Source organism: Lutra lutra, chromosome 1 (genome assembly GCF_902655055.1).
Source record: "Lutra lutra chromosome 1, mLutLut1.2, whole genome shotgun sequence".
Lineage (NCBI taxonomy): Eukaryota > Metazoa > Chordata > Mammalia > Carnivora > Mustelidae > Lutra > Lutra lutra.
In genome coordinates, this window is record NC_062278.1 from 208,907,626 (window position 1) to 208,928,589 (window position 20,964).

General features: G+C 50.5%; 1 protein-coding gene across 6 annotated transcripts; it reads left to right on the plus strand.

Annotated features, from left to right (window-relative positions):
• The first annotated feature begins 3,955 nt into the window (after nt 1–3,955).
• On the plus strand, nt 3,956–20,434 carry TMEM161A (transmembrane protein 161A). 6 transcript variants are annotated; one of them, XM_047696542.1, is made up of 13 exons: nt 3,992–4,007; nt 4,872–4,923; nt 6,817–6,920; nt 7,576–7,659; nt 8,013–8,110; nt 8,222–8,378; nt 9,794–9,945; nt 18,427–18,487; nt 18,589–18,732; nt 18,849–18,962; nt 19,137–19,311; nt 19,438–19,534; nt 19,836–20,434. In XM_047696542.1, exons 3-13 carry the CDS (start codon nt 6,865–6,867, stop codon nt 20,087–20,089), a joined length of 1,392 nt encoding a protein of 463 aa, XP_047552498.1. In that variant the 5' UTR covers nt 3,992–4,007; nt 4,872–4,923; nt 6,817–6,864; the 3' UTR covers nt 20,090–20,434. The 6 variants fall into 6 exon arrangements, with proteins under 6 accessions (XP_047552481.1, XP_047552508.1, XP_047552518.1 ...); XM_047696525.1 differs by lacking the exon at nt 4,872–4,923 and having other exon boundaries at nt 3,956–4,007; XM_047696552.1 differs by lacking the exon at nt 4,872–4,923 and having other exon boundaries at nt 3,956–4,007; nt 8,297–8,378.
• Nucleotides 20,435–20,964: the final 530 nt, after the last annotated feature.

Below are 20,964 nucleotides of genomic sequence, written 5' to 3' on the forward strand. Positions count from 1 at the left end.
AGGGGAAAGCAGGGTCCCTGAGGACCAGAGAGCCTGATGCGGGGCGCGATCCCAGGACCCTGGGATCATGACCTGAGCTGAAGGCAGAGGCTTTAACCCACTGAGCCACCCAGGCGCCCCCACGATTCATCTTTCAATGGGCATATCCCTTGATCCCTTGACCCAGCAATTTCGATCCGCCAGAGGCAGGAGGGAGCCGGGCGTTTATTTACCCACTCGGGGGGCGGGGGGCACAAACTCCTCCCACTCTGGCGGGTATCCTGAGCGCAGATGGGTGTCCAGGAACCAGAAGGAGCTCCGTCTAGTTCTCCCGTCCAGTCATCCCTGAGGTTGTCTCGTGGGATGTTTATAGCACTCAGATCTAATCCCTGACCTTTCCGAGCTCCTGAGCTGCTCCCACCCCTTCACTCTGTCTGCCCCTGTCGCCCACCATGTCTCTTGCTCTGACCCCCACCCCTAGAAATATTTCCAGTCCCAAGCTTTGGCTGGATAAAATGGAGGCAAGGCTGGAGAGGGTCCCTTCTTAGCCTCTGGATCTCACCTTCACGGGGAACAGGAAGCCAGGCCAGCCCCTGAAGTCAGTGCCCACAGGTTAAGTGCCCCGTGTCGGGTTCCTAAAAATGTGGGCTGATTTCAAAGACTAGGGGTTGGGGAGCATGGGCGGGTGCGTGTGGTTCTGCATGCCCATCCTGGGAGACTGCACTTTCGCCATTGTCCATTAGGCGGCGCCCAAGAGCGAGCTTTGCTCAAAAACTACCTGCTCAAAAGTAAAAAAAAAAAAAAAAAAAAAAATAGAAATAGTAATTAAAAGATAAAATCCTTCTTGCCTTCCAGGGGCTTCACCACATGTTTTCAGGGTCTGAGCCTGGGGACTCAGAAAGGACTGTGTCACATATTGCCTGCACATGTATGATTATACTGTACAGCTTCGGGTCTCCTGGGTCACAAGAGGTCAGTGAGCAGCAGGCTACTGGCTTCTGAAAACACCTTTTGTCCAGACTCCAGCTCTGCACCTGCTGGCTCTGCCCGAGAAGGGTGGGGAGTAGTGAGGGTTGTGTGAAAGTGTCCTCTGCCAGCCTTTCTAAAAACACCATGGTGATGTCAGTCAGAGCCATTGTCACCATCAGAGGGACCCTGAGTCTCCCAGGAGCTTAGTCACTGGCTGAAAGCATCATGGGAATTGTGGCACAAATGCAGCCATGGGAATCGGAAAACTGAGAGATGCATTTTCCAGAGCATCATACACAGAGATGGTGGAATGAGAGTGTGGACTTCAGTGTAGTCAGGGAAGCTGGGAGGTTAATACAGACAGACATAGGGAGTGTCTAGTGAGGGATCAGGGAACATGGAGTACCCAGTGCAGGACAGGGAATGTGTATTCACCCAGTGGAGAACAGAGAACAAGGAGTGTCCAGTGTGGAACAGACAACATGCGCGTCCAATGTAGAGTAGAGAGTAAGGAGTGTCCATTTTAGAACAAAGGAGGGACACTGTCTGGCTTAAGTGTTAAGAAGTGTCCTCAAGCTGCTCTGGGAAAAATAGACTGTTGGGGGGGTGAGGTGAGGTGTGGGGGTGGAAGCCATAGATCGGGGAGCTGGGGACTGCAGCGGGGATAAGACGGAAGTTGATTGGGTGGAGATCATGGGGCTGGTGAGACTGGCTATGCTTAGAAGGCGGAACCATCATCAGGAGGGTCTGACAGATCACATATGGGTGAGAGGAGTCAAGGTCAACTCCAGAGCTTGTGGATCACCTGGAGGATGGGAAGCTGCTGGAGGGAAGATCAGGACGACCTGTGTGAATTTCCCGTGGTTCACCACATGGGCGCCACTGGGACACCTAAACTCATAAGCCCTGGGTCCAGGAGGAGAGGTCAAGGTGTCGTGTAGAGATTTGGGCCTCCCAGAGCCTCAGTGTCTTCGTCAATGAAATGGAGATAATCGTCCTGCCACTTCAACGTACTGGAAGGAGCACAGGTGTCAGCAACCCCTCCCAGCCTGGTTATTCTGAGGACCTGCAGCAAATGTCCCTCCTTTCTTTCTTGGTCCCCTTCTCTGACACCCTTCCCAAATCCCAGCTTCCTTGAATCCCTCGTGGATTCATAGATTGGCTCACAGAACCCATGTTGGTCCAGGGAAATCCCAGTGCCCCTCACCACTACTGCCACCCATCTTCTCTCCAGAGGACACTCTGATTCCACAGGACCAAAACTACAGTGAATCCCCTGCAAACAGACATCCATATGTGCTCATAAACAAAGACAAAAACACCCACAGAGAGGCGCCTGGGTGGCTCAGTGGGTTAAAGCCTCTGCTTTCAGCTCAGGTCATGATCCCAGAGTCCTGGGATTGAGCCCCGCATCAGGCTCTCTGCTCAACGGGGAGTCTGCTTCCCACTCTCCCTCTGCTACTTGTGATCTCTGCCTGACAAAAAAAAAAAAAAAATCTTAAAAAACAGTAACACCCACAGAGACAAGGCAATCAACTATACAGGCCCCTCTCACAGGCCCCATAAAAATCCTTAGACATCTGGGATGCCTGGGTGACTCAGTCAGTTAAGTGACTGCTTTCTGCTCAGGTCATGATCCCAGGATCTTGGGGTTAAGCCCCTACATTGGGCTCCCTGCTCAGGGGGGAGTCTGCTTGTTCCTCTCCCTCTGCCCCTCCCCCCAGTTCAAGCTCTCTCTCACTTGCTCTCTCTCTCTCTCTCTCAAAAAAAAAGGGGGGGTGGCCACCTGGGTGGGTCAAGTGGGTTAAGCCTCTGCCTTTGGCTCAGGTCATGATCTCAGGGTCCGGAGATTGAGCCCCGCATCAGTCTTGCTGCTCAGTGGGGAGCCTGCTTTCCCCTCTCTCTCTGCCTGCTGCTCTACCTACTTGTGATCTCTCTGTCTTTGTCAAATAAAATCTTTTTAAAAAATATTTTAAAAAGTCAAAAAAAAAAAAAAAACCCAGCTCAGACATCTCATCATACTCACATATATGTCCACATTCAGGTAGACACACTTATCCATAAAAACTTAAGTACCCATGCTAGAAGCCCTTTCCTCCAAGCCTCAAAACACAATATATTGGATTCTAGAGACTGACTTTTTTTTTGTCCTTGATCTAGCCATGCCTGAAGCTCACTATGCTTTTAGAATTCTTTTTTTTTTTATTTAAATATTTTATTTATTTATTTGAAACAGAGAGAGAGAGATCACAAGTATGCAGAGAGGCAGGCATAGAGAGAGAGAGGAGAAAGCAGGCTCCCCGCTGAGCAGAGAGCCCGATGCGGGCCTCGATCCCAGGACCCTGAGATCATGACCTGAGCCGAAGGCAGAGGCTTAACCCATTGAGCCACCCAGGCGCCCGCTTTTAGAATTCTTTGTCACAAAATTTTCCCTTTTTTTGCTGGAGCCCATTTGAGTTGGGATGTGTGTGTGTGTGCATTGTGTGTGTGTTCAGAGTCCTGACTTATAGAAATGAATAAGGCTTTGCTAAATGAAAAAGATTGAGAAAGGAGGTATTCCGAGATGAAAGATAGCATTTACAGATAGCATGGCCAGTGGCAAGCTGTATTCTAGTGTGTACAATATGCCGGCGGCAGACAGAAATCAGGTAGAGCACTTTACTATGAGACCATGAGCACTTGGGAGTCTATTCAGTGGGAGTCAGCGAATGTTCTTGATCAGGGGAGTTCCACACTCAGAACTCTCCAGCGGGAGAGTGAATTTGCCTCAGACCTGCGAGATGGGTGCAGAGGCTTGGAGACTAAATCTCAGAGAGGGCAGCCACACAGGGTACAAGAGAGTCCTGACTCCACGGGTGCCTGAGCTTGCCGTGGGTCTTCGAACTACAATTTCCAGCATGCAACGCGAGCGACCTCGTGTCCCTCGTGGCTTGCTCCAGCTGCAGCCTGACAATTGGTCCTACGGGCTGTTTGTCAGAAAGATCGGGCTCTGATTGGCTGGATTCCCGAGAGCCGCCCGGAGCTTCAGGTCAGCGGACCACACTCCCGCCGGCGACATGGTGAGCCGGCAGCTAGCGGCATGGGGGGGGGGCTTGACTGAGGGGCAGGAGATCCCGCTGAGGGGGTCCAGGGAGACACCGAGGGGACTGGGATCCCTTTGTAGGGATTGGGAACTCTGAGGGACTCTGGGTCGCGCTGAGGGCCATGTGTCCCTCTCTGGGTTCAGTCTCCCTGCAGGACCTATGTGGGGGTTGGGGGTTCTGCCTAAAGAATTGGAGGCTTCCGAGCGTTCGGGAATTTTGGAAGATTTCTGAGGGCCCTCTAGGGGCCTGGGGTCCTGCCGAGGGGTCACAGCCCCGCGACGGGGACTGGGGAACGCACAGATCCTCGCTGGGGAATTTGGGGGTCCCGTTGGAGCCCAGGCTGGCGACATGGGTCCTGCGGAAGCATGAGGGCCGCTGCGGGGATTTAGGTGTGTGGAAGGGCCAGGGAGAGCCCTGAGAAGAGGAGCCAAGCCAAGGGGATCTGGGTGGTTTTGGGGCGGGCGAGGGTCCCAGAATCGGAGACAGCACAGTCGGAAGCTTCAGGTCTCACGCAGCCCTGGGTCCAACCTATTGAGTTTATTCTTCAGATTTAGCCTGGTCACTGTGGGTGGGTCAGGCTGATGCGGGGCGAGAGCGGGAACTCCCAACCCCTAAATGTTCGAACTGGGCAGAGGAGGGGCGCCGGAGGACGACCGGACCCTGCGTGGAGGATTTCCCAAGGAGGGGCGTTGGAAGTGCGCCTGAACCTGAAAAGTGGACATGGTTCCAGGCCTGGGTGCGGGAAGGAATGGGAGATAATCGGAAGGGTTCTCGAGAACAGGATGGAGGAAAGCCTTATTGGTGTTAGCAGGTAGCAGGAGTCTCTTATTCTGATTGTAGGTCCAGGGAAACACTGAGCAGAAAAGGGACGTGAGCTGATGGGAGGCTCCAGGTATCTTTGGAAATCTGCAGAGGCCGGACAAGACCGGAGGCTGCTGGGGGGCGGGGCTTGAAATATATCCCTGGACAGACCTCAGGAGCTTCAGGTGAAGGGAAGCTTGTCTTCCTTCCCTTCTTCCCTTCCTCCCTGCTTCTCCTTCTTCCCTCCCTCTCTCCTTCCTTCCTTCCATCCTGCCTGTCCTAGGTGCTGGGACGGAAGCTTGAACAACGGTCTCCTCCCTGGGAGGTGTCAGAGGGTGATAGGTGTCTGCAGTGGAGAGGCCAGGGGTCTGGGAGGGCCTCTGAGACCCCAGTGAATTGACGCAGAGAGGGCTACGGAGAAGGCCGGCCAGTGAGAGGCAGGGTGTCTTGAGTTGGACGCTCCAAGAGTTGCAGGCTGCAAAAAGGATTTGGATGTTGACTTACATCACGACTCACCGGAAAGGGCCGACTGCTGTGTCCGAGGGAGTGAGGGGCGGGTACTGGGGCCTTTAGAGACCTAGAGGGTCTGCGTGCTACGCATAGAGGTGCAGGCTAGAGGTGCCGCTGTGTTGGGGTCGTGCAGGGCCGTAGGTGGTTAAAAACCTAGCAGGAGATTGAGTCACAGGGTGGAGGCCACAGAGGGAAGAGGAAGATCCTGGGGCTCCGATGTCTGGAGAGTCGCGGATGGGAGGCTGGGGGTGGCATGGGAAAGGGCTGGAGAGGATCGTGGGAGGAGCTGCACTGATCTTGGCAGGGGGCTCCCTGACTCTGCTTGTCCCCAAGGTCTTTAGTGACCCCTAGCCAGCCAGCACTTGGGGGTTAGGGAGGGTGGGCAGTGAGAATAAATTAGTGAGATTTAATGACCAGAAAGTTGGGGCCCCGACCTCATTACTGAGCAAATGTTTCTGGTTTACAAGTTACAGGCATAGAGGAAAATATCCTTTTAGTTATCTTAATGATGGATTTCTCAGCAGTAGTTCTGAATTACTGTGTTGGCCCGATACCCATCACATTAGAGCTTTTCCTACTGAAGCCAGCATAGTCTTGCCTGATTAAAAGGATAATTTTAATAATTAATTTTAATATTAAAGTAATCTTTATTTCACTTTAGTTGTTAATTATATCATAATACTAGTCGACAGCACTCCTGAGCACATAATTTTATATAATTGCATAATTACTGATACCAAATTGGTATTTACTGCATTCAAGCAGGAAAACCCAGCTTCAGACTGATTACCAAAAGCATTTCTTCTAAAACGTTTTAAAATTAATATAGGAAAACGTGTTATGAATTGGTAAAAACTTTGTTATGTAGAACTTAGTGAGAAATTCCTAATTTAAAAAGCCATCCCCTTCATATGTGTAAGTCTTTTGTCCTGAGACTGGTAGTGGCCAGAAATAGGCTTTTCAAGGAGGTTGGTTACAAAGGGAGGGAGAAGAAGAGGGCGATGGAATCATGAGGATAATTTCCGGTGGGAAAGAGGGACGCGGAGCTGCCAGGGGGAACTATGGAAGGGAGCCTCTTTCACTGGCTGTGCTCCTTGTAGGTCCGGATAGTGGTCTCGACAGTACATGAAGCAAAATAGGCAGCACCCCCTTTCCAGATGGGGAAACTGAGGCCTCAGGGAGATGAATACCTGAAATCCATAGCAAAGGCCAGAAGTGAACCCCAGCGTGAGCTCTCCACCACCCTACCCCCCAGCTCGGTGCGGGTGGTAGGGAGTGCGGGAATCCACATACAGCAGGGGCTCCCCCAGTTGAGTCTGAGCCCACCCCAGGCCCCTCCTTCAAGACGCAGCTGGAACCCAGGACGCCCGCCCTCTCCAACCTGGCCCCAGCCTCTCTATAAATAGCCTGAGTTCTGAGGCAGTGAGCTTGTGACCTCCTGGCAGGCACTGCCCTTCGTGTCCCCTCCCCCCAGGCGGTCCTGGGAGTGCAGCTGGTGGTGACCCTGCTCACCGCCACCCTCATGCACAGGCTGGCACCGCACTGCTCCTTCGCACGCTGGCTGCTCTGCAACGGCAGGTGAGCCGCAGCCCCGCCCCGGGCAGTGGGAGGAGCCCCCGCCGGGCCCCACCCCCTTGGCTTTCTCCCATCCCTGCCGTGCGCCCTCCAAAGTGTTTTTAAAAACAACTTTATGGAGATATAACTGACATACAATAAACTGCAGATATTTGAAGCACACAGTTGGATCCGTTCTGACAGATGTCCATACCCGCGAGACCACATTTCCACACTGGGAAGAGCAGCTGCTTTCCCCCACTCCTGCCTTCCTGGAATCTAAACCCCCTTCCACACTACTCTCGCTGTAGATCTGTTTCCTGCAGTGCTTTTTGTCCCTGTTGGGATCTCGGACCCTTTCTGAGACCTAGTGGAAACTGGAACTTTCCCTCCAGGACAAGGCACATGCCTGCTCCACCAGAAGAGATAGCTGGCAGATTCAGGGGTGTCCGGGACTCCTGGCCATCCTGCCATCTCCCCAGAGCTGCTCACAGCACTCCCCCCAGCAATCCCCCAGCCCACCCCCCAGGCGTTCCCCTGGTTTTGCATAGCCCCTGCCCATCCTGTCCCTATGCATTTTGGGTCCAGGTCTCCCCCTGACACCAGTCCTGGGTTTGAGCATTCCTTGCCTTGAGCCCTCCATGCTGGAGCTTTCCTGACTTCCGGTCTTTGCCCTCAGTCTCTTCCGATACAAGCACCCTACTGAAGAAGAGCTTCGGGCCCTGGAGGGAAAGCCACTGAGGCCCAGAGGCAGGAAGGAGCGGTGAGTGAGGCCCCAGACTTAGGGGAACGGCTTCCCTTCCAGGTGCAGTTCTGGGCACCAAGGAGAGTGGTGGACACCCCAGATTAAGAAGATGTCAATGTCATTCATTGGTTGCCTCCAGCTGACAGTTTGCTCTGGGCCAGCCCTGTGAGCCCGTGGCCTCTGCACCCGGGTGTGCCGACCCCGGCTGGGGAGAAGGCACCTCCCAAGCCAGCTCCTCCTGTGTTTCGAGGATAGCACAGTGGAACCTTCCAGACTGGTGTGGGGAGGGCTGCCATGTCTGGCTGGGGAGGAGAGATCAGAGGATGCTGGTCTGACATTCCTCCTCCCCTTACCGCCTCCACCCCCAACAGGTGGGCCAATGGCTATAGTGAAGAAAAGCCCTTGTCTGTGCCCCGAGATGCCCCTTTCCAACTGGAGACCTGCCCCCTCACAGCGGTTGATGCCCTCGGTAACAGTCCAGCTGGGTCCCCAGCATCCCAGCCTCAGCCTACACCTGGGGGGGATTGGTGAGGGGGGTGTCCTGCATGGGGCTGCGGACTGAGCCGCGGACTCCCCACAGTCCTGCGCTTCTTCCTGGAGTACCAGTGGTTCGTGGACTTCGCCGTGTACTCGTGCGGTGTGTATGTCTTCACAGAGGCCTACTACTATGTGCTGGGCCCGGCCAAGGAGACCAACATCGCTGTGTTCTGGTGCTTGCTCACCGTCGCCTTCTCCATGTATCCTTCCTCAGGTTGCCGAGGCGATCAGGGAGGCGGGAGGCATGTGGGAGCCGGACTGGAGCTTTCCTTTCCCCCTGTCCCGGAATTGGTATATCAGTTATCAGCTGCTGTCCCACAAAACTCCCCAGAACTGGGTGGTGGTGTAAAACGGTCACTATTCTATTTGATCTCCTCCTGGGCTGGGCTCAGCCCCACAGCCTTATCTCTGCTCTAAGGGGTACCACCTTCCAGCAGGGTAAGCCAGGTTTCCTCCTAGCAGCAGAAACACCAGCAAGGAGGAAGGGGTGCTGCGAGCCTCCTGAGGCTTTGCAGGAAGTTGGCCCACCCCCATCCCTGTCCCTTCTCTCAGTCAAAGCAAGTCACCCGCCCAGATGCAGGGACAGGAAAAGAGATGCCCCCTCTGCTTTCTGCTTTTTTCTTTCTTTTTTTTTTTTAATTAAAAAAAAAAAAAGATTTATTTATTTATTTGACAGAGAGAGAGAGAGAGAGAGAGAGAGAGAGAGAGAGAGAGAGAACAAGTAGGGAGAGTGGCCGGCAGAGGGAGAAGGAGAGGGAAAAACCGGCTTCCTGCTGAGCAGGGAGCCTGATGTGAGGTTCCAACCCTCTATGTTTTTTTTATGAAGCTGTCCCGGGAACAGAGGGAAACCTGTGACACTGAGGACCCAAGTCTGAGAAAATGCGCTCATGGAATGGGTTTGTGCAGAAAAGTCCATCTTGAAGCCCACACTGGTTCTGGAAAGCCCCACGGGTCTCTTTCGGGGCAGATTCGGGATACAGACAGCCCTTTTATCTCTGAGAGCTTCTCAGAGGAACGGGAAGTTCCCCTGTTGCAAATGCAGCCGGACTAGGTGGGTCAGGGAGGCCAGACCTCCTGAAGAAACGGACTTGCTAGCTCTTTCAGGGAGAAATGGCCACAGGGAGGGGTGCCTGGTTGAGCGCCCAACTCTTGGTTTCAGCTGGGATCATGGTGTCGGTGTCATGGGATGGAGGCCCCTGACTGGGGCTCTAAGCTTGACATGGAGTCTGCCTGACATTCTTTCCCTCTCCCACACCCTCCTCCCCTGCTCCTCCCCACCACTCGCACTCTCTCTCTCTCTCTAAAATAAATGTTTTTAAAAAGGAAAGAAAGAAATGGCCACAGGTAGTGTGCTGAGGCCGAACTGGAGGCCCAGGCAACGCCTGCTACCCACCCACACCCCAAGCCTGCGGACATAGGCATGAGCCGCATTGGACCTCTTGTCTTCAGCTTGTTTGGTGGCTCGCTCTTCTCCTGGGTCACTGCCTTACTCCCCGAGATGCCAGACTCCAGTGCTGGTGTGTGGGTTCTGCAGTTGGGGGAATCCCTGGCTGGGAGTAGGGGAGTGGGGAAGGGGCACCCTAGTTGCTCCGGGCTTCCTTAGCCCTGCCCCCAGCAAGATGTTCCTGATGGTGACCCGGTTGTACTTCAGTGCAGAGGAGGGGGGTGAACGGTCTGTCTGCCTCACCTTTGCCTTCCTCTTCCTGCTCCTGGCCATGCTGGTGCAGGTGGTCCAGGAGGAGACTCTCGAGCTGGGCCTGGAGCCAGGTACGTGCACCGTTTGGGGTCACCATGCCCATCACTCCCTCACGGAAGCACAGGACAGGTGAAGGGAGGGGGCCTCCTTGGGCCTGAGTAGTCTCTAGGGCTGCTTCCTGTCCTGGGGTCTCCTGGGGCTTTAGGGTAAGAGGATGTCCAGTCTCGCTGCCTCTGATGGCGGCCCGTAGCTGTAGTTCTTTTAAGATTTTATTTTATCTTTTTATTATTTATTTGACAGACAGATCACAAGTAGGCAGAGAGGCAGGCAGAGAGAGGAAGAGAAGCAGTCTCCCCGCTGAGCAGAGAGCCCTAGGCGGGGCTCGATCCCAGGACCCTGAGATCATGACCTGAGCTGAAGGCAGAGGCTTTAACCCACTGAGCCACCCAGGTGCCCCCCGTAGCTGTAGTTCTTCGCAGGGCACTTCTGTTCCCCGCCTCTGCCCTTCTCCAAGGTAGCTGTAATGATTTCCTATTTCCCCATTCTAATTTAATTTGGTGAAGGAAATGGGTAAATGGCACAGCATTCACAAAGTACAAGAGGATATACATAGAGTAAAAATCACCCACATTGGCTCCCTTTCCAAGAGGAAAACTGGGAGGCCACTTTCCTTTATCCCCATAAAACAGTAGTGTTGATGGCTCTACACCTTGTCTTTTTTCCTTAAAAAGCATCAATTTGGAGATTGTCCCTTGACACAACGTACAGTGTGGGTGGGCTTTGTTTTTTGTTTTTTTTTTGTTTTTGTTTTTGTTTTTTTTTAATAACTTCCACATAGTATTTCATTTTATGAAGGTTTCATGATTTTTTAAAAAACGATTTTATTTATTTATTTGACAGACAGAGACCACAAGTAGGCAGAGAGGCAGAGAGAGAGGGGGAAGCAGGCTCCCTGCTGAGCAGAGAGCCCGATGCGGGGCTCAATCCCAGGACCCTGAGATCATGACCTGAGCCGAAGGCAGAGGCTTAACCCACTGAACCACCCAGGCGCCCCGAGGTTTCATGATTATTTAACCAGTCCCCTACTTCTGGACATCTAAGTCTTTTACTATTAAATGTTATTGCTCAAAACCATGTTGTGTTACAACAGTGTCATATGGGAATAGCCCATAGCCCATAGCCCATAGTCATATGGGAATGCGGCCCTGTGCAAGTAAGTGCATTTGTAATTTCAGTAATGTTGTAAATTGCCATTTAGGAAAAGATTAATGAAGTGCATACTTCCCCATATTCTCTCCAATGTGTTTCTTTGGACTTTTTTTTGTCTTGGATAACCTGATGGGTGAAACGTAGGCGAGGTTGACCATCTTTTCCAATGTGGAAAAGTCATTTCTATCTGCCTTCCCAGAAAGGTCTATTCTTTTGCCCAGTTTTCTAGTGAGTTATTGACCCTTTTATTGATATGTAGGAGCTCTTTATATATTAGAGACATTAGTCTTTGTGTGTGATAGTAGTTGCAAATATTTTTTCTTAGTTTCCCATTTTTCTTTTGACTTTCTCTATTCTTTGGATGATCTTTCAAAAATATAATCTGGATCATATCACTTCTCTGCCTGATGCCAGACTCTAGTGGTCTTTGGATAAAGATCAAAATACTCACTCTGCTGTGCACAGCCTTGCTGTGCTCCTTGACCTTTATCTTCACCAATTCTCCCTGCTTTTCAATTTTTAAAATTATATAATGTTTGATATATATGCATGTGTATAGAACATGTATATGTAAATTACAAGGCAAAATAATAATGTAACAAACTCATTTTTTTAAAGTTTTACTTATTTATTTGAGAGAAGGAGAGAGAACATGAGGGGAGAGGTCAGAGGGAGAAGCAGACTCCCTCCCGAGCAGCAAGCCCCATGCAGGACTCATCCTGGGACTCCAGGATCATGACCTGAGCTGAAGGTAGTTGCTTAACCAACTGAGCCACCCAGGCATCCCACAAACTCACTTCTTCTTTTTTTTTTTTTTTAAGATTTTATTTATTTATTTGACACAGAGAGAGAGAGAGATCACAAGTATGCAGAGAGGCAGGCAGAGAGAGGAGGAAGAAGGCTCCCTGCTGAGCAGAGAGCCCGATTCGGGGCTCGATCCCAGGATCCCAGGATCATGACCTGAGCCGAAGGCAGAGGCTTTAACCCACTGAGCCACACAGGCGCCCCCACAAACTCACTTCTTAAATGAGAACTAGAACCTTCCCAACGTTCTTGCATGTCTCTGGTGCTTCTTTCCAATCCTCCCACCTTCCTCTCCTACTCACAGCCCCAACTAGTCTCTCAAATCTTGTGTTTATCATTCTTCTGCCTTTTTTTTTTTTTTTTTAAGTAGGCTCCATGCCCAGTGTGGAGCCCAATGGAAGGCTTAAATTTCACAACCCTGAACTCAAGACCCAAGCTGAGACCAAGAGTCGGATTCTTAACTGGCTGAGCCACCCAGGCTCCCCATTCATCGCATGTGTTTCTGTCCCTCAAGAATTCATCGTAGTTTGCTTGCTGTTGTGGGTGGCGTCAGCCAGTGTGTAATCTACCGGCTGGTGCTTTTTTTCAGTCTTTTTGATATTGTTTACAGAACGAGGCCCTGTTGGTCTGGGCAGCTTTCGTTTCTCTCTTCACACAGATGAATGTCATTCTGTTGTGAGGCCTCTTGTCTTTATTTGTCCGGTATCCTGTTGCTGGACATCTAGGTGGTTTCCAGGTTTGAGCTTTTTTCACAGTTGCTATAGGGAACATTCTTGTACGTTTCTTCATATGCATGTGCAGGCATTTCTTTTGGGCACGGGATCTGGGGACAAGGGGGATGTGTTCACCTTCGTAAGATGGTGCCTCGGCATTTTCAGAGCAGTGTTCTCCGCACGCCCACCAGCCATGCAGCCGGGGCTTCCGAGGGTGGACCCCAGACTCAGTCCCAGCCACTCTGGGCAAGCATTGGCGAAGTTGCATCAGCCCCTTGCCTCACCTCCCTGCTTGTAAGGTGGTGAACCTTACAGGGACATGGTCAGGTGTAAGTGAGTTGAGGTCTATGGGAAGTGCTTGATTTTCGCCCATCTAGTGGTGAGAAATGATGCCTTTAGTGGTCTTAACGTGCATTTCTCCGATTACCTGGGAGGCTGAGCAGCTTTTCCTGTCTGTCTAGTCAAGATTCTCGTTTCCTCTTTTTTGAAGAGCCTCTTCATGTTTGTTCCCCATTTTTCTTTGATGTGGTATGTGTTTTTCCCTCCATTTTTTTTTTTATTGTGGTAAAATACACATAACATTTATTATTTTAATTGTCTTTAAGAGTCCATTTCAGTGGCATTAAGCATATTCACCTCGTGGTGACCATCATCACCATCCGTTCCCCACCCTTTTCATCTTGCAAATCTGAAACTCTGTCCCCATTAAACACTGACTCTCCATTTCCCCCCCCACCCCAGCCCCTGGTGCCCGCCATCTTACTTTCTGTCTCTAGGAATCCAGCCACCCTAGACACGTCATATGAGGGCAATCATGCAATAGCTGTCTTATTTCCTTTTTTTTTTTTTTTAAGATTTTGTTTATTTATTTGATAGAAAGAGATCACAAGTAGGCAGAGAGGCAGGCAGAGAGAGAGAGAGAGAGAAGGAAGCAGGCTCCCTGCTGAGCAGAGAGCCTGATATGGGGCTCGATCCCAGGACCCTGGGATCATGACCTGAGCCGAAGGCAGAGGCTTTAACCCACTGAGCCACCCAGGCGCCCTGTGCTGGCTTATTTCATTCAGTCCTTTTTTTTTTTTTTTTTTTTTTTTTAAAGATTTTATTTATTTATTTGACAGACAGAAATCACAAGTAGGCAGAGAGGCAGGCAGAGAGAGAGAGGGAGAAGCAGGCTTCCCGCTGAGGAGAGAGCCCGATGCGGGGCTCGATCCCAGGACCCTGGGATCACGACCCGAGCCGAAGGCAGAGGCTTTAACCCACTGAGCCACCCAGGTGCCCCAATTCAGCATAACGTCCTTAAGGTTCATCCACGCTGCCTTCAAATTTCCTCCCTTTTTAAACACTGAATAGTGTTCTGTTTGTAGGAATATATCCCATTCTGCTTATCCATTATGTATTGGTGGACATTTTTGTTGCTCCTGTGTTTCAGCTGATGCGAATAGTGTTGCTATGAACATGGGTATACAGGTCCCCGCTTTTAATTCTTTTGGGTACAGATCCAGAGGTGGAATTGCTGGATTATGTAGTAATTCTCTGTTTAATTTTTTGAGGAGTCAACAAACTTGTTTTCTTGGGTGGCTGCACCATTTTGTGCTCCTACCAGCCGTGCACAAGATTTCCAGCTTCCCCACATCCTCAACAACATGTGTTATCTTCCTTTTCTTTTTCCTTAAGAGTGACCATCCTAGTGGGTGTGAAGTGGTATCTCATTGTGGTTTTTATTTGTATTTGCCTAATGATGAGTGATGTTGAGCACATCTTTTTTTTTTTTTTGACAGAAAGGGAGATCACAAGTAGGCAGAGAGAGAGGGGAAGCAGGCTCCCCACCGAGCAGAGAGCCCGATGCAGGGCTTGATTCCAGGACCCCGAGATCATGACCTGAGGTGAAGGCAGAGGCTCAACAAACTGAGCTACCCAGGCGCCCCTGAGCCCATCTGCTTATTCTTGTTGGTCCTCTGGAGAAATTGGAGAAATTGTCTATTAACTCCTTTGTCTATTTTTTTTTTCTTTTTCAAAGATTTTATTTTCAAGTAATCTCTACACCCAACTTGTGGCTCAAACTTATAACTCTGAGATCAAGAGTCACACGTTTCACCAACCAAGCCAGCCAGATGCCCCTTTGCCTATTTTTGAACCTGGGGTTTTTGTTTTTTGTTGGTTTTTTTTGGGGGGGGGGTGATGAGTTTTAGGAGTTCTGTATATATATTTGGGATATTCGTCCCTTATCAGATATATGATTTGCAAATATTTTTCCCATTCTGTGGGTTACCTTTTCACTCCATTGGTAGTATCTTTTGATGTACAAAATGTTTTTATTCTCATGAGTCCAGCTGGTCTATACTTTCTTTTGTTGCTCATACTTTTGGTGCCAGATCTAAGACATCATCACCGAATCCAATGTTTTATGAAGCTTTTCTGGGCTGTGTATCTTTATTATTTTTTTTCTTGTTGATTTGTAGAGTTTCTTTATATACCGTGGGAATTGATCCTTTGTTACATGTGTGGCACATACTTCCTTCTATGAAATATGACACACCATTATTTCTGGAACCGCAGAAAAAAGATTAAAAACACTGTTACTTAGACTAGTGCATGTCATCAATGGTCATGTGTATTCCAATTTTAAAGAAGTTAAAGTGGGGGATGGGGAGTGTGTCTTTAAATCTGTGGCATGGCTTTTCACTTTCTTTGTGGTGTTTTTTTTGTCTTAGAAAAATTGTGGAGCACCTCTCTGGCTCAGTGGGTGGAGCATGCAACTCTTGATCTCGGGGTTGTGAGTTCAAGCCCTGTGTTGGGTGTAGAGATTGCTTAAAAATAAAATCTTAAAAAAATTGTCCTCAAGGGGCACCTGGGTGGCTCAGTGGGTTAAAGCCTCTGCCTTCGGCTCAGGTAATGATCCCAGGGTCCTGGGATCGAGCCCCGCATCGGGCTTTCTGCTCAGCGGGGAGACTGCTTCCCTTCCTCTCTCTCTGCCTGCCTCTCTGCCTAATTGTGATCTCTGTCTGTCAAATAAATAAAATCTTAAAAAAAAATTTGTCCTCAGTTTTATTTTGAAAAATTCCAAACCTGCAGAATGGTTGGAAGCATCCTCTAATGAGGATTCTTAGAGGAAGAATCCTCTAATGCTCTTGACCTAGATTCATTTAGCGTCGTTTGCATTATTCTCTGCACATGAATACACCACACTTTTTTGGGCTCAGCCACTGAATATAGCTGCAGCCCTCACCTCTGGTTTCTTCTGATGAATAGCAGTTCCTTATTTTAGTTGATTTTTGTCTTGAAGATATTCCCCTCTCTTCCCTACAATCAGAAAGATATTTTATATTTTCCGACATGATATTTCAATTTTGCCTTTCGCATAAACCCTTAAACTCCTGGTAGTTCACTACTGTCTTATGAGGTAGGGATGAAACTGAGTGTTTTTCCATGGGACAACCTTGCTGTACAATTGTATTTTTAGTCAATTATGAGTTCTTTTGGTTTTTCTTTTATCTTTTCCAGTCTTTCTCTCTTGTGTGGCTAGGACCTCTGGATTTTCTAGCACTATTCTGGTAGGCTTCTTTTTCTTGTTTCCAATTTCTTAGTTGGCTATTTAGCTCATTAATTTTCAGCTTCTTCTATTTCTCTTTTTAGCATTTCTAGCATGGAAGGCTATAAATATTTTACTAAGTCCCACTTTAAGTTTTGATTTGTAATCTTCATTATCACACAGTTCTTGGTATTTTTAAGTTTCCATTATGATTTGTTTTTCTTTCTTTTGTTCGTTCTTTCTTTCTTTCCTTTTCTCTCTCTCTCTCTCTCTTTTTTTTTAGAGGGGGGAAGGGGCAAAAGGAGAGAGAGAGAATCCCAAGCAAGCTCCATGCCCAGTGCTGAGCCTGGTGCAGGGCACCATCTCACAACCCTAAAATCATGACCTAAGCTGAAATCAAGAATCAGATGCTTAAATAACTGAGCCACCCAGGCACCCCAGTCAGTGTTTTCTTTATGTTTTGTGGCTAATTGACAAGGTACTTACAAGTGTAGAATTTCTGTATATACCTGGCGAATCAACCATTTTATCATAGTATATTAACCACTTCTGATTCTAAGAATACTGTCTTACACTAGTTTATCTGGTAATAATATAGTCTTTTCAGCTTTTTTTTTTAAGTTCAGATATAATTGACATATAACATTGTTAGTATCAGGTACACAATATAATGATTCAGTATTTGTATGTATTACAAAACAATCACAATAAATCTGCTTAACTTCCTTTTTTACACATACAACTTTTTTTTTTTTTAAGATTTTATTTATTTATTTGACAGAGAGAAATCACAAGTAGGCAGAGAGGCAGGCAGAGAGAGAGGGGGAAGCAGGCTTCCTGCTGAGCAGAAAGCCCGATGCGGGGCTTGAACCCAGGACCTGGGATCATGACCTGAGCCGAAGGCAGCGGCTTAACCCACTGAGCCACCCAGGCGCCCCCACATACAACTTTTTTTACTTACAATGAAAACTTTTAAGATGTACTCTTAGCAACTCTCAAATATACAATACCACCTTTCTTTTGATTAGTATTTGTCACATCTTTTTAACATCTCTTTTTTTCCCCCAACTTATAGGGACCTTGTATTGAGTTATATCTCTTAAAAAAACACACAGCAAGATAGTTTCAAGTCTGACAGTCTGTGTCATTTAACTTCAAAGTTTAATCCGCTTACATTTATTATGATTACTGACATATTTAGCATTGTTTCTACCATCTTACCATTTCACCTTTTTTTGTTCTTTTTCTGTGATTGCTGTTGACATTGGCTGCCAGTCTAACTGTCTTTCCTCTATAGGTGATCTGTCTTAAATCCCTGGCTGCTTTATGATCTCTTTGTTTTTGGTATTCCAGTTTCACTACGGTGTCTAGGTATGGATTTCTTTGTATTACTCTGGTTTGATATACTTTGTGTGTGTCATTCATTCCACAGTCTTTCCAACTTCCAAATCCCTTCTCCTCCTTCATCCTCTCTTCCCTTCTCTCTCTGGGGCTCTTATTTGACTTATGCTGGACTCTCTATTCTGTCTTCCTTATCTCTTAATCTCCCTTCACATTTCCTACCTTTTTTTCTTTCTGAGTTGGAATCTGAGTGATTTCTTCAGATCCAATTCATTCATTCTTTCTTTGGCTGTTTTCAATATGCCATTTAACAACCTATCATTTCAATAATTGTATTTTCCCTTTGGATGAACTTAACTGGTTCCTTTGCAGATATATCTGGTCATCTAAGGTAGCCTCATGTTGCCTGTTCTGTGATTCCACCTGTTATTTTCCTCAGTAATTTCACACATAATAACACCTGCAAAGTTTCTATAGTCTGTAGGGTCTAAACTTCTCTCCCCACCCCGCCCGGCTTTATGGTGATTTGTTCAGTAGTGTGTTTGGTGATTTGGGTTGTAAGTTCATTTTTATTTGCTTTTACTCTGTGGAAAATCCGAGGGCCTGAACTGAGGATTCTTTCGAGGAGTTTGGCTTTCTCCTATGGGAGTCCTTCATGCCCCTCCAGATTCCTGGTACAGTCCCAGAAACTCAGACTCAGTGGTCCCCCCTCCCCCACCTTTCTTTCCCCCAGTCCAGTCAAGGGTGTCTGCCTGATACATTTTCCTGTTCTTTAAAACAAAACAAAAAAACGCACATAACCAGAACACAATAAAGTTTTCCTTTTGCCTGGCCCGGGGCTGGCTCCCACGGGTACATTCCTACCGGTGGAGCAAAAGTCTATCTGGGAGGGGGGCAGAGCAGACAGTGAGTCTCCAGGGGTCTACTAGACACTGCTCTCTCCTTGTCTTCCCCAGGCCTGGCCAGTATGACCCAGAACTTGGAGCCACTTCTGAAGACGCAGGGCTGGGACTGGGCGTGAGTCCTGGGAAGTGAGGTGGGGCAAGGGCTGGCTAGGACTTTTAGGTGGGTGGTGCTAACGGGCTTTGGGGCCTCCTGACCCTTCTCTTCTTCCCCAGGCTCCCTCTGGCCAAGCTGGCCGTCCGCATAGGGCTGGCATTCGTGGGATCCATGCTGGGTGCCTTCCTCACCTTTCCAGGCCTGCGGCTGGCCCAGACACACCTGGATGCACTGACCATGTCGGAGGACCGGCCCATGCTGCAGTTAATGCAGAGTGCCAGACTGGGGAGTGGGGGGGGGGGGGGAGGTGGGAATCTAAAGGAGAGGCTAGGGGGATGGTGGGTGCCCAGGCCTCACTCCTCTGTAACCTTATCCCTAGGTTCCTTCTGCATACCAGCTTCGTGTCCCCTCTGATCATCCTGTGGCTCTGGACCAAACCCATTGCACGGGACTTCCTGCACCAGGCACCCCTGGGGGGGGTGCCCCTCCCCCTGTGCGCATCCGATGGTGCCTGGACGGGGTGTGGGGGGGGTGAGGGAACGGGGGTAGGGGGGCAGGGTGGGTGCTGTGTAGCCCAGTCTCTGAGGCTCAGGGAGAAGCCTTGGATCCTGGGGGTGATCCTGGAGCCGGGGAGGCCTCCCTAGCCCCCTCACTTCCCTCCCCACAGGCTGTCAGACTCAGCCTTCGAATCCCTGCGCCTCTGGGTGCTGGTGGCCTTGTGCCTGCTAAGGCTGGCTGTGACCAGGCCTCACCTGCAGGCCTACCTGTGCCTGGCCAAGGCCCGCGTGGAGCAGCTGCGGCGGGAGGCCGGCCGCATAGAGGCCCGTGAGATCCAGAGGCGGGTATGGGCACCGAAGGTTGGGAGAGGACCTGGGGCTCAGGGCAGGGGTCCCTGTCCCTGGGGCTTAGGGTTACCGGAAGCCCAGAAAGCCCCCTCCCCCACGTAGTCCCTGCTACCGGCCCCCTAGGTGGTGCGCGTCTACTGCTACGTGACGGTGGTGAGCCTGCAGTACCTGACGCCGCTCATTCTCACCCTCAGCTGCACGCTGCTGCTCAAGACGCTGGGTGAGAAGCGGCTCGGGGCGCGTAGGGTCGGAGTCGGGTGCGTGGAGGTGCGGGCGGCGGGGCTGAAAGGGAGCGAGATGGTGGCGGGGCGGGACTTGGCAATGAGCGGGGGCGGAGCCTGGAGGGCTCGGAGGAGGGGCGAGTAGGAGGCGGGCCGAAGTTGGGGTGGGAGGCGGGAGAAAAAGAGTTGGGGGTGGGGGCGGGGGTAAGAGGTGAAGCCTGGGGCTGGGGGAGGATCCCAGAAGTTCAAACCCCGCCTTTACTTCTACCCCTCCCTCCCTCCACCCTCTTCTCCGCACAGGCGGCTACTCCTGGGGGCCGGGTCCGGTCCCCACGCTGTCCCCCGCCGCGTCCTCAGCCCGCGACCGCCTGGTGGGCCTCGGGGAGGATGAGGCCCAGCAGACGGCGGCCCGGATCGCTGGGGCGCTGGGCAGTCTGCTCACGCCTCTATTCCTCCGCGCCGTCCTCACCTTCCTCATCTGGTGGACAGCAGCCTGCCAACTGCTCTCCAGCCTCTTCGGCCTCTACTTCCACCGGCACCTGGCGGGCTCCTAGCCACCTGCAGAGGCCCCGGAGGCCCCAAGGTCCGGGCCTGAGCCAGCGGCTAAGGGCCGCCTCCTCCGTGTGTGCCTCAGTGTCCTCAGGTGCCAGGTGGGCCCGGGAGTCCCCGCAGCACCTGCTGTGCCCGCCCACTTCACCGCAGTGCCTGAGCCCTGGCCCCTCGGATCTCATGCTTCTGCCTCAAAACTGTTGCCCTGGGCCCAGGGGCAGAGGATCCCAGGATCGTTGTTTTCGGATTGCATGCTCCGCCCCACCCCCCCACCCCCCCCCATTTGAGGCAGAGGTGTGGGGGGGTCATTCTTCTGAACAAATAAAAGAGCAGGCTGATTTTTACTGTCAGGATTGGAGTGGTCTGGAAGGCAGCTTTCTCCATGTTGGCATTTGGTGCTGAGAGAAGGGGATAACAGGGGAGAGCACAGGGCCACACCGACAGTAAGCAAAGGCCTGGAAGCAAGAAGTGAAAGGGAGAGAAGAAATGCAACAAAGTTGAGAGGAGATGCCACAAGTCAGGGGAGAAGGAGAACAGGGGGGTTGGGCCTGGGCAGGGGACTCAAGAATGAGAAAGGAGGGAGATGGAGATGACAGATGAAGTTTTAGAAATCTTGCAGGAGGAACAAAATGATAAAAGATGGAAAACAAAGTGTGGGGAACAAAGGAAATCAGAGAACTAGCCCAGAAGAAGGGAGACCCTGACAGGACCAGGCGATGGCAATCTCCAGGACTGCAAGCTTCCAGGTGCTGCGGGACAAGAGCCCCATCCCAAGGCATCTGTCTGGAAAGTTCCAGAATGAAGACCAGCTCCGCGCCAGGACAGGTCACACCTGGAATCAGGAGATGATGGAGTTTGTCTCCTAGTTCTGCCTGTTCTG

Excerpts from the sequence above, each read along its gene's own strand:
- TMEM161A (XM_047696525.1), top strand. Across the intron at positions 9,946-18,426 it reads CGAGCTGGGCCTGGAGCCAG|GCCTGGCCAGTATGACCCAG; the intron begins GTACGTGCACCG and ends TGTCTTCCCCAG. Across the intron at positions 18,733-18,848 it reads GAGGACCGGCCCATGCTGCA|GTTCCTTCTGCATACCAGCT; the intron begins GTTAATGCAGAG and ends CCTTATCCCTAG.